Source organism: Poeciliopsis prolifica, unplaced genomic scaffold, assembly GCF_027474105.1.
Source record: "Poeciliopsis prolifica strain line A6 unplaced genomic scaffold, Auburn_PproV2 SCAFFOLD002, whole genome shotgun sequence".
NCBI lineage: Eukaryota > Metazoa > Chordata > Actinopteri > Cyprinodontiformes > Poeciliidae > Poeciliopsis > Poeciliopsis prolifica.
In genome coordinates, this window is record NW_026562377.1 from 6,599,053 (window position 1) to 6,612,175 (window position 13,123).

The 13,123-nt window shown below is 35.9% G+C and overlaps 1 protein-coding gene across 3 annotated transcripts in view; it reads left to right on the forward strand.

Moving 5' to 3' along the window:
* The window catches only part of rabgap1l (RAB GTPase activating protein 1-like), a 99,343-nt gene that overhangs the window by 279 nt on the left and 85,941 nt on the right, over positions 1-13,123 (forward strand). The window contains exons 1-5 of one of the 3 annotated variants that reach the window (XM_055056701.1): positions 12-53; positions 4,759-4,990; positions 5,269-5,416; positions 10,937-11,141; positions 12,855-13,029. In XM_055056701.1, coding sequence (XP_054912676.1) covers positions 4,853-4,990; positions 5,269-5,416; positions 10,937-11,141; positions 12,855-13,029 — 666 coding nt within the window. In that variant the 5' untranslated portion in view covers positions 12-53; positions 4,759-4,852. Of the gene's footprint in view, positions 1-11; positions 135-4,758; positions 4,991-5,268; positions 5,417-10,936; positions 11,142-12,854; positions 13,030-13,123 lie in introns of those variants that run through there. The other 2 variants (XM_055056690.1, XM_055056686.1) reach the window with 2 other exon arrangements.

The following is a 13,123-nucleotide window of genomic DNA, read 5'->3' on the forward strand; positions in this document are numbered from 1 at the left end:
CGTTAGCCAAAGTTAGCTGTAGCTCCCAGCTGTCGCCTAGCACACGTATCCAGGTACTTCCTGTCTAGCCCGCTATCACCTGTCTTGACATTCCCGAGTAAGCGGAGAGCCTTGTGGAAGCTGCTGTCAGAAGCGTGAGACAAAACCTATGCATTTATGATGAGTTAGCTTGCTTCTTGCTAATTATTTCTCGCTGTTTGTGGTTTCTGCGTTCACTTAGCTGCTGCAAAAGCAATTTGTCTGTCTCTGATTGTAATGATATGCAAGACAGCATTTTGTCAAAGCTGTCCAGCTTTCTATATGCTTGTCACGGTACAGTTTACAGATAAAACATAGCAAATGAGGCTAACTAGCAGGAGATACCTTGGCACTCTTTGCCCCATCCAGGCCTGTAGACATCAACAACAGCAGTTTATTGTTTACCCTCCAAGGACCCAAACAACAACGTTATCATGTCATGTTTTTGATGCATTTGTTTAAATGACACTTGATGGACCTCTGCCACGAAATACTTTTAGTGTAGAAATGGTTTCCTGAAGGTGTGGTTGATTTCAGTTTCACAGTTGACAAGTTCATAAGGGTCTGGAGACATGTTAGTGCCATCATAGATGGATATAAACACTTCTCTTTTCAGTCTCCCCCACCCCAAGTGAGAAAAAATATTTAAAAATAAACTTTTAAGAATTTAATATTTAAACTGGCAACATTTTTGGAAGAAAAATGACTGGACTGGACTTTGAGACCTCTGGTCCATCACTATTTTTAATGCACAAATATTTATGCACAATTGATCATTTTTAAATTGCCACATTCCTTTTAATATTTTTACTATTTTACATTGCAATTATGCCCTTACTGCACAGTGTGTTGTTCTGTTTTTTATGCATTATATTTTTATCTTTGTGTGAATCTGCATGCCTTGCTTACCTGTCAGTTTGTTGCAGTTTATATGTTTAAGAGCCCAATTAGCTGCAGTAAAACTACAACTATTCTTACCGTGGTCCAACAGAATTATATTTGCATGACAGAAAAAAAGTTGCACATTAACCTTGAACCAAACAAAAATCAGAGATATTTACAGTGAGAGATATTATTGTGCCATATACCATATCCAATGAGCCATGGAATAAAAATATTGTTTACTGTCCCTCAGTGAGGAAATTTGTGTGTACCAGTAACAAAAGCAAGGGAAATCACAGAAAGATAAACTTATAAAATAAAAAACGGTTTGCTTTTAAAAATAACAAACTCAGCCATTTCACTTTCTGTGCAATTGCCTTCTGCAATTTATTTACTTATTTGAAAGGGAGGTGTTGAAGTTCCCAGGAGGCCATCGAAATGATTAAGCAAGAGAAGTTACTGTTATCTAGCTGTCCAAAATGCTGGCTGCATTATTTACAGCTAGACGAGAGACCATGTGCAATGCATCACCATGTGCAATGCATCACCTTTCAGTAGTTTGGCAAAAGCAAAGATTTCCCTTATCTCGCATTCTTCAAGTGAACTGTAAGTGCACTTAGCTACATAATCCATCATACAGCAGGTGGGGAAGTCCAGCAAGGACCAGACAAACAAACCTTGGTGGAAAACATATATTCAATGTTAAATGTTTATTATTATTTCAGTTTACCCCCACCAAAGGCTTAACTTGGACTGTCCAGCTGTTTCTTCTGTTACTGGGAATTCTACATTTGTTCCTTAAACTACAGATCAGCTCTGCTTCATGTGTTGTGCCACTGTCACACACACGGCCTCTTCCTGGCTTCATACCGGCTGTGGCTGGTGGCATGTTAGCCAGCCAGCCAGTCAGCCAGTCCTGAACTGGAGACAGACCAGTAATGACAGGGTGAAAGTTTGCTGCACTTTTGTGACCACAAGGGATGAGGCTGTTTGTTTCGTTTTGGAATAGAATAATTTAATATTAACATGTCTGCAAGGTCTGGTGAGCTGTTTATGTTATATGCATGCAAAGCAAAATATGCATTTTTTTTTATTATGTAATTTTCTTTGTGAAAGTTGATGATATGCACATTTCATTTTGATGAGCGGGGTGTTTTACTATAACTGTGTGACTCAAGTTGTTTGTGTAGCACAATGGGACGTGGTTTATGTGCCCAGTCATCGGATTATTTAAATGAATAGTGTAGTAGGTGGCGCTTGTTTAACACACACACATCGATGAGACCCTTAGCAGACTGAAGGTGAAGGAAATGTTTACCATGTCAGAATAAATACATGGAAGTAAACATCAATAGCACATACACAACATTCAGGACTTTGTATAAGAGAAAGATAATCAAATGATTTAGTCAAATGGATCTCTTATCTGGACTGTTAACAGGAACTTCAAAAAGTTAATGGGCAGATTGTTCTTGTCTTTTTTTTTCTTCTTTTTTTTCCGAGCGTAATTGATGATGTGTGATATGAGCACATGACTTGTTTTGCCTCCTGCATTTTACCCTCTGCAGATGGCTGGAGGATAATTTGCCTAGTCTTAACTGTATGAATGCCTTCTGTGTGCATGTAATCATGGCGCTATCTGTGACTGAATGGCTCCTTCCTGCATTCCTTCTCAACAGTTTGTATTTGTATGCCTGAAACCTAGGGTTTCAGATTATCTTAAAAAGATAGATTCCTGCAAAAGCACCACTGAGTGTAGTTTTAAATTACACTCACGCACTTTTGTGTTGTACTGTAAACCAAATTTTTAATTGTTTTTCTTCAAACTAGAATGTCCTATTTCCAATCTTTTTGCTTTTCTTTGAAGTCAAACCTGCCTCTGATTTTCAACAATTGTTTTTTCTAAGACAAAGATAAAATGGAAATATGTCACAGGTTCTTTGATAGAAGCGGTTTTGAATTCATGAGGAAATAAATGAACCATAAGCTTCTCCCTACTTTTTTTGCATGTCTTCCTAAGTCTTTAACCTCACTCTGATTTTAATAAACTAAGAAAAGTGCATCAAACATGTTATTTCTGGAGGTGTTTATAGATCTAGGATGGGAGGAGTTCAAATGTTTGATGCATTTTATAAATAAATAGGTAAGAAAATTCTGATTTTTCACCAATCAGAGCCAAAGAGTAACTGATTATGATCTGTGGCAGATTATAATCAGATCACACTGACAGGTATTATCAGACAGCATTATTGTAGAAAGTTAAAATGCCTTTACCACAAAGTGTAAGTCACAGTTGTGATTGGTTACAGATATGATTATCTTCATGTTTCTGGTTTAAAATAGTGTGCTTGATGTTGCTTGTACCTATGTTACTACAGTCATTTAGATCCACACTTTGTTTTCTCATTTGATTGTTGTAAATACTAAATGCCCAACCTAACCTGCTGCTTGTATTTTTCTGGCTTGTTGGTTTTTTGCCAGAGCAATACATACATTTAAAAAAAAAATAAAATAGTCAGGCCATTCAAATTGAAATAAGTGATTATTATTTTATTGACTATTGCTGGCATTTCATTTGAACAGCATTTCATAGATGTTGGCAGCACTAATGGAAATGTAAACTTTTAATTTCACATTCCAGCAGCCATTCATTAACTACTGTTCCATCAAGGTGTGTTTGTGGCCCAGCCAGGTGTTTCTTAATGTGTACAGGGCGTAATAAAAACTTAGGCCCTGTCAACACTTATTTTGTAATGTGTGCTAACAGAGATACTACAAATTAATTTCCATTAATTTTTAAAATAAACTAAGATACTTTTTAAATTACCATTTTTAAGAAAGCTGCTATTAATGTTATTTTTTTTACAAGCGCACTTAATTTTGTATGTATTTATGTTTGAATAATGATTTATTGTTTACAAGAGTTCAAATTAAAGTCTTATAAGCACTCTAATTGTAATAAATCTGAAAACTGATTTTCATAAATTAATTTGAAGTGAAACTCATCCAGTACATTGATTACACGCAAAGCAGCATATTTTAAAACTTATTTATTGGGCTTACAGCTAATCCTAATAGTTAATTGAAAAATGAAAATATGACATTTGTAGGAATCCACAATAATACGCAATTCATATAATTCAAGTTTTTTTATTAAATTACTGAAATAAAGACTCTTCATGATTATATTCTAATTTTTGAGATGCATCTATATTAATATCTTATGGAGTTTTTAAAAAAATTATTTTTACCTTAATTTAAAAACCATTATTTTTAATAAAACAGAAACGACAACAAAAATAATTTTCTTAAGTAGCATTTTGATAAACTTTTAAAGTTCTGTACAAAGTTTGATTTACCGGATGAACACTCAGTTATACATAAATAACATGTTTAAAAATATAACCATCATAAAATATTATTAATGGAAACTCAATGATTGTATTAATCACTCAGCTGGGCTTTCAGAGACTTGCTGTGGTTAACTCTTATGAATTATGCAACTGAATATGTTGTTGTGTAGTAAGTGGGTCCTTCCATCCTAACAGGTATCATTAACTCAGACGTTGCATAAAACTTATTTTATTTGTTTAAGTAGTAGCTTTCAATGAAAACATAAAGTTGTTGGTCAAAATGTGTTGAATTCGTTTGCTGAACTGTTTCATTTTGCTTCATAATGAACTTTTAATGTTTGGACACTATTGTAAATGCAATTACATGATTATTTGGGAGGCAACAATACCATGAGTTCACATTTTGCATGCCAATAGAATATTCAATCTGAAGGAGCCTCAATGCTCTTTGTATTCACATGTGAGTGCCGCATTTCTAATCTAGTTCCTTTTGTTTTTCATGCAGGCTGCCATCCAACACAGCTGGGCTGACAGGAGGGAAGGGGAGAACATTAACCTTGGTCTCCCTTAGATCCTGATCCTGAGTGAAACTGCTAGCCATGGATGACAGCTCCTCACTGGGCAAAGTCAGCAGCTCAACAGAGTCCGTGGCCACCGTCACCAGTGAAGAGTTTGTCCTAGTGCAGACCAGCTCGGCCAGTTCACCGCAGGGCTCTGAAGGCAGACCAAGACTCAAGGTCAGAAATGAGCACCATGTGATCACTAAATTAATTTAAATGAATTGCCCCCATAATCTACAAAGTTAGGCACATCTGAGATATTTTGAGTAAATTTGAAGTTGCAAAACATAAAACAAAACTCTTTGAATATTTCACTAGATTAAGCAATCTTCTGCACCAAATATACAGTGCCTAAGATGAGCCGAATACATTTGTGCACAGATTTTTTGTGATTCCGTGTTGTCATAAGCTAAGAATATCCTGGTCCTGTAATATTTTGTCTTACCCACCCCCAGATGTCCTGGAATGGAAGTGATCAGCTGGAAAAGGCTATGGAGGAGGTGTTGGATGATGATGATGAGGTGAAGGTAGAAAAGAGCTGTGTGGAACAGATGGAGAAGCAAAAGAAACTAGAGAGCCAAGTGTCAGAGACCCAACCTGCAGGTAAACACTCTGGAACCAATAGCTTTCAATAACATGTAGGCCTGTCACAAAAACACATTTTTCTGGGCAATAATTTGTCCCAGTAATTACTGCAATGAACAATAAGAATGTTTTGAGACTTTTTTTCAAGTAGTGACATAATATGCTCATAACTTTCCTCTCTCAAAGATTAATAAACTTGAATTTTGTGAAGAACATTTGACACTGGAACCGTAAGATATTGTAACTATCCAAGATAAAAACCAAACAATAAATGAAACAGAATTATAAACCACACACAACTGAAACTACATAAAATTGATTTTGACATGTCTGTAAACAAGACTTCATCAGAATGGAAATTATCAAACTTATTTTAATTTGTCATGCATTTATTTAATTGTTTACTGCAATGAGCTTATTAGCATGCTCTTGATCTCTCAGCTGGTACTTTTTAATTAATCCAATTTATAAACTTTAATTAATCCAATTTATAAACTTTATGGCTTGAAGACTATGAAAGCCTGTGGTTTTCATTACTTACTGCATATGCATTTAAGTAATGTCTATCAGCAGGTTGTTTTAGTTATTTTGGTTTTGGTTTATGAGTAATTTATGCTGTGTATTATTATTAGATAAATTAAGATATATTTAAATTCATTGGCTAAGTACAAGGATACAGAATGGCTTGTTTATGGATATAAAAACAGAAAAGATTTGGGTGAAACGGCAACACTTCGGTACAAAACGGGGCCTTGACTTACTAGAGCTGTTCCTCTCCCATGGTTTTCTTTGCTATTGGATCAACACAGTCAGCACTTGAACTCTGGCTGCTTTGTATGTAAACATAGTTGACTGAGATCACTCAATAAACAACCCTTGAACAGCGAAACAGAGCTTTGCTGTACAAGCACACACCCATGAACTACTTTTCAGTATTACCTGTACAGACTTAAATAATGAACAAAGTTATTCTGTTTATGTTTGTTTAATTTTGGCAGTTCTGCCAACAACCATGTATGAAACAACATTGTGGCTTGTAAAGTAATAGGGATCTGTTCCATGGGGTGACCTAAACAAATAATCCAGACCTATTTTGGTCACTTGTGCTCAAACGCAACCTGTGCACAAATAAAGTTCAACAAGGTTCTGAATCATTTACTGGTAAGACAACCTGAGCTACAGCTGATTGTCAGGGTAAGTCCATGTTGTTGTCCAACAGGAAAATCATGATTTCCAGCACTGGCTTTCTGCTCTTCTATTATATCACTTGACTTCATAAAACAGCATCTTTACAACAATACAAAACCACAGAAATTTAACTGAAACTGTATAGTGGTAATAAAATCTTGTGCACACACAAGACTTTAGTTCTTCAGCCTGTTCTGAATTATTTTCATTGAGATGGGCTGGTTATCAGTGGCGATTTACTTTAGCAGGATGGAGCCAGTGTTGTTTTTAATAGGGACACAGAACAAAAGCATGGAACAAAAAACAGAGCAATAGTTCATTGTTGAATATATTAATATCTGCAGACTTTGAATCTGCAGATAAAAAGTCTGATTCTATCTCAATATGATTCAAGCTAAAAGTTCAACATTTTTACATGGTTGTTGAAGTAAAACTGTGAAGGTAAATAATGAAATTGGTCTAAGGGATTAATTTAGTATTATCCCTTCATTACCTTTGGGCATAGCAGGTGGAAAGTCCGGTTCTACAGGGACACTGGCTCCTGTTGCTCCCCGTCTAGAGCCGCCCATGACGGTTATAAATATAAGAATAGAAGAGTATATTAAGGTTTAAAAAATGAGATGAAGTTATAACTGCTAAAATGCTTTGCTAAGCTATTTCTATTTAGGACCTTTGTAACAAAATGCCAGAGGACATACAGGAATGACTGGATTAATGCAATGATGTTCTCCTTCCATCTGTTGCTGTGAACTGCCAGTCGGGTGACTAAAAGAAGGCGTCTGCATTTATCTGAATGCTTACAGAAAAGACAAAACCGGCCACTTGGAAATGGTTCCAGTCGTAAAAAAGCACAAACAGTCCTGTTGAGGAAACTAAAACAATTCCATGAGTTGTTTCCAACTCCAGACCAGCTTTTTACCCCACAACCCATCTATATTTATGTAAGGATGTACAAATAACCTTTATTCTTTTTTTATTCTCTTTATTAAAAAGAGAAGATTAGCTGTTTTCTGTTGTGAGTTAGAGCTCCTTATTATTAATTCACAACATTTAAATTAATTGAAAGCACATCTGAGTGTATAATTTAGTTAGAAATAAATGAAATAACACAAAAATCATATGAGAGAATTGTGGACCTCCACAGGTCTTGTTCATCCTGGGATTTGGTTTATAAATGCCTGGAAATGCTGCGCTAATTTGTTAAAACTTTATATACAAGCTTAGACTTGTACATAAAACAGGGGAATGTGTCGCAGTACATGATTAAGAAAGGGGTTTCTGTGATGTGGGTTTTTGGTGCTTAATGTGTGGACAATCCCAGGGAAAAACAACTTTTCTGAAAATGCCGACTGATGCTAGTAAGAGGGTGTCATTTGCCACAGGGTAATTTAATTCTGTACCAATATAGGCCTAAAAGCCATTGCACCAAAGGTAATATGAAAATGTAGATAGTTTTACAAATTATCTGTCTCATATTATACTGTCACAACATTGTGATATTTTTGACAGATATCTAAAAATAATAATTAAACCAAAGATACATACTGCAGCTTTATTGAAAAAGGGGCAAGTTTGCAACCCTCAGAAGACCATCCCAGCTGTCAAGTATGAAGATGGCAGCATCATTCTGTATGGATGATTTGCTGCAGGATGGAGTATTACACAAACATAAATAGATGGTTTTTATGAGTAAAAACTCATAAAAAAACAATATTTGGAAATATTGCAGCAACATCTTAAGACATCAGCCAGGAAGTTAAAGCTCTTGCACAAATTTGCCTTCCAAGTGGCACAGTATCAACAACGCAATCAGATGGAGCGTTCATCACAAAGCCTTGATTTCAGACACAGACCATTTGGTATGTTGAGGAACTTAGTCCACAAACTTGACTCAGTTACACCAGTTTGGTCAAGAAGAATGGACCAGAATTCAAACAATCATGAGAAACTTGTGGAAGGACAGCAAGAACATTTGAAAAATTATTCAACCAAATATTGTGAAATGTCTTTAAACTTCTGAATTCAAAAAGTTGAATAAACAAATCCTCTTCATAGGAACTAGATGATCTTCTGCAAAGCAGCCTGTTGCTGTACTATATTGTGCTGTATTTATTTTTTTGAATGTTTTTGAATGTTGTTATATTGCATTCTACAGTAGATGTGAGCACAGAGCGTTTCAAGATTAACTCCTAGCCTCAGGGAGGAATAAAAAGCTAGCACTGTTTTAAAAATACAATTACAATTTCAAGCTGTTTAAAATAAAAGCATTTAGATCAATAGATACATTTTTGCTGTAAATCTTCAGTATTCAGCATTGAAATATGTGTTGTTACTCTGTTTTTATACTGTGAGAATCTTAGGGTGACCCTTGAGTAATTTTGATGCTGTGTGAGTCAGGGACTCTTCTGGGTCCCTGACTGACTTTTTTGGATAATTTTAGTCCCTCGCCCCATTTTAACTGCTTTTAATGATCCTTCATCATGGTTACAATAAAATAAAAAGCAGATGTGATTCTTCACATCAGAGGAGAGGAAGTCCAGCATAAAGAATTGTTTTTATTTTTGGATGAGTTCAGGTGAAATGAAACGGGGGAGTGATGAAATGTGTCACACAGGAAATAAGCACATACTTTGACAAATGGTTAGCAATGTTCAAAAGAAGGACGTGTTTTGCTCCAAAAAAGGCACAAAGACAAGGTATGTTGGGACATTTTTAAATGCAAATACAGCTATTCAGCTTTAATTTTCAGTTCAAGTTGGTGTTGACATCTTTACTAGCAAAACTAATCAGTTATTTTTAAAACCTTATAGACAACATCAAATGTAACACTAGTGTCATTTAATGCTACTGTGAGGTTCCACTTTGAAGATGAATGCACTTTTGCTTTCACTTGAGGTGGTTGATGTTCATGAGTGGTGAATGCCCCGGGCAGCTGACTCCTTTTTTTCTCTTTTAACTCATCTGATAGTTGTCACGTTTAATACTTTTCTCTATTACCTTTGCATTGGAATGGGGGGGGATTCATTTAGCTGTACAGGTGAATATGACTGCACAGCAGCTTTGTAAGGTTGATGTCTGGTTAGCATTATTAAAGCTCTTGTTTGACATCTTTTCATGATTTGGGGACAACATTTAATCATCTCTTGCCAAAAACCTGAACGACTGAATGCAGTCAAGGCTAAACTGGATAAGATGGATCGTTAGAACTACAGTTTGAGATTTATGAAACCTTTATAATGTTCCTAGAAAAAAAAAATATATATATATTTATATAATTTTCAAGCATTAGGTCTGTTACAAAATCTCTCTGTATAAGATCTTATAATGTTACAAACCAAAAAAAAAAGAAAAAAGCATAAAGGCCTATTTTGACATAAATTAGATCTTTAAAATATAATCCTGTTGTTTTTGTGAATTTAGGGCTCGATGATATGGCTGAAAAACATATTGTGATATAAAAGTTTCTTAAAAAGCTTATACAAGTAATTATTGATTCATTTTTTGTTTTAAATATTTGGAAAACTGCCAAACACGTGACGTTACACAAAGTTTACTTTTGCGCTTATTTTCTCCCTCCACTCCCTGCTGGTGGTTTTATTTTTAAGCAGTGGTTGCACCATGGTAAAACATCAAACCCCTGCTGTGCAAGTTACTCAAACAGGTTGTTGCTAGATAACCAAAGAGTGGGTGAGTTAGTTGATGTAATCAAAGTTGGTTTGCTAAAGCCTTTCATTTGCCGACATCCCCCAGAATGCTGTGTGGTTCTGGATCGGAGTCCAATGAAATTACTGAATATTTTTTCACATGTATTCCCTATTGATATCAATCATGTGTTTACAGAGATATTTATTGTTATTGGTGTATTGTCTATGTGATATTAATGAGTTTTAGGTATCGCTACTCCCGTCATTAAGACCGTGTTAAATTTCAGAGGAAGTATTGGTCACCGTTTAAACAAAAACTGGCAGTGTCGTCAGTATGATTTTGCAGTTGTGCTAGACAGCTGCAGGCAGACTGAGGGGGAAACTGTTAGCATGCTATGAAAGCGAGCATGTGTGAGGTGGAAGTTCAGCTGCTGGGTTCATTGTTCTGCTTCCTGTTTGTTGGTGTGAAAGTTTCAGATCGGAAGTTATTTCAGCGAATACCCTCAAACTTCCTCTATCATTCTAACACATCTTTCCTCCATCTTCTTCATGGTGCTGTGAATGCAGCTTTGCTCTTTCTGTCGCTATTTGTTTAGGTACAAGAGTGTTTCCTGTTCACATGACATGGAAAGAAAGAAAAATTCACCTTTAGTTCTCAACAAGTGGCCAAAATTGTTGAGAAAAAAACCTGTCTGTCTGTATACAGAAGCATGTCCGGCACCATCCAGTCCCAGTGTCATAGAGGAGGACAGCGTCCAGTTCAACAAGCTATCCTATCTGGGTTGCACGTGGGTCAAAGCTCCTCGCAACGAGGCAGAGGCGCAGAGAGCCATGGCGACCCTGCGAGCGGAGAGCGCCATCCCGATTCCCATCACGCTGCATGTTCCCTGTGGTCCAGATGGTTCTGTCAGGTCAGATAAAGGAGTCTGATTATAAGAAATACTGAGACACTAAAAAAATTGCATGTGCAGAATCAGTATGTGCTTTGCAAAGATATTCACATCCCTTAAACTTTTTTCATTATTTTACTCTTGTCGTGAGTTGCGCTGTGTCTTATTGTGAAAGACAAGGGATGAAAGTGAGAAATTGGTTTCAACATTTTTTGCTCATAAGTCTTAAAAGTGTGATGTTCATGTGTGTTTACTTCAATTTTTGTTCTCCAATATGCCTTAGTAAAATACAAATATCACCTAATTAGAGTTTGATAGTAAGTAGTTACATTTACTAACTAACTTAATTCATTTGGCACAACTTTAAACCTACCAAAACACGTCTGGTCAACTAAACCTCCAGACCATGTGTGGAGGTGTCTGTATGAAATGAGAAATGCAATGGAGAAACTGTAGAGATTCTCAGCTTAGGACAAATGTTAGTTATGCCATCTACACTTTTTTTCTTTAAACAAAAGTTTTCAAGAATTTGACTTGTTAAAGGAAGCCAAATGAAATGCCTTCTGTGGTCCCATAAAGGCAACACTGTATAGTTGATAGAGAATTCCCTGGTCAAATGAAACTAGAGTTGAACTTTTTGTGCCAAAAATAAAATGCTACATGGGGTGGAAAATAACCCAGAGCTATTAGTAAAAGTGCGGATGGAAATATCAGGTTGTGGGGATGTTTTCCTCCTGCAGAGACAGGAAAGCTGGTCAGAGTGGATGTGAAGATGAATGACACCAAATATAGGAGGAAAACCAGGGAGAGGGTCTGAAAGGCTGAAGTCCTCCATCCTGAACAGGCAGCCAGAGTTACAATATTATGGTTGAAATTCATTTGTATGATGTTTGGGTAAAGTAAAGCACAAACCCAAATTATTTGTGTTTTTTGACAAAACCTAAATTGATGTTCACAGATACTCCAATCTGACTGAGCTTGAGCTATTTTGAAAAGAACTGGCAAAATAATCCAAAAATAACATTGACAGAAGTTGTTGTAATGTGAAAAACTGTGAAAAAGTTCAGAAGGGTATGAATACGTTTTGCAAGAACTTGTGTCAACCTTTTTTTTTTTTTTTTTTTTTTAGAAAAACTACTTTTTACAAAGCATAGTATATGAATTTGTATTTGGCTTTGATTCAAAGTTGGAACACAAAATATTTCACTTGAAAAATTGACTCAACTTTGACAGGAATCTGGAGCTGAAGGCTTAAGTGTAACTGTCTTATGGACATATGGATACATATACACATGGACTAAATGCCATTTTTAAAACACAAATCATAAGATAATGATAAGGACTTCTGAGCCTAACTATCAAATCTGACTTGGCTTCTTTACTTAAATCAGTTTTCACAAGTTTTCAGACCTCTGTCTTTTGACAATGACCTTGGAGGGAATTTTCCAAGAATGATAAAAAAAATTCTACAGATCATGAAGTAAAATCATATGACAGAAACTCTTTTAGCCACGTTCATTCATTTAGTGAAAAGGGAACACTGAATTTAAAACATACTGTAGAGGAAATGAGACAGTTGGCTAAAATAAGAATAAAACAGCTGTATATGCACTGATTATTGATAGCTGAAGGCCTTACAAACTAATTCAACTATAAATCAAAAACAGAAATAACCAGCTTCATGTACAGTAACAGAAATATTGTGTGTAATTTTTGTCCTTTCCATCTTCTCAGAATCGTAGACCAGGCCTCAGGAACAGAGATCGCCTCCTTCCCCATCTACAAGGTGTTGTTCTGCGCCCGTGGGCGCGAGGGCTCTGTAGAAAGCGACTGTTTCTCCTTCACTGAGAGTTACCGAAGTTCAGAGGATTTCCAGATTCACGTTTTCTCTTGCCACATCAAAGAGGCTGTGAGTTAAACTTGTTTAGACCATAAATACTAAACAAAATCTCAGCAAGTTTCTCAGGCTCCATTAGATCAATTCTTTAAATCCAAAATACTTT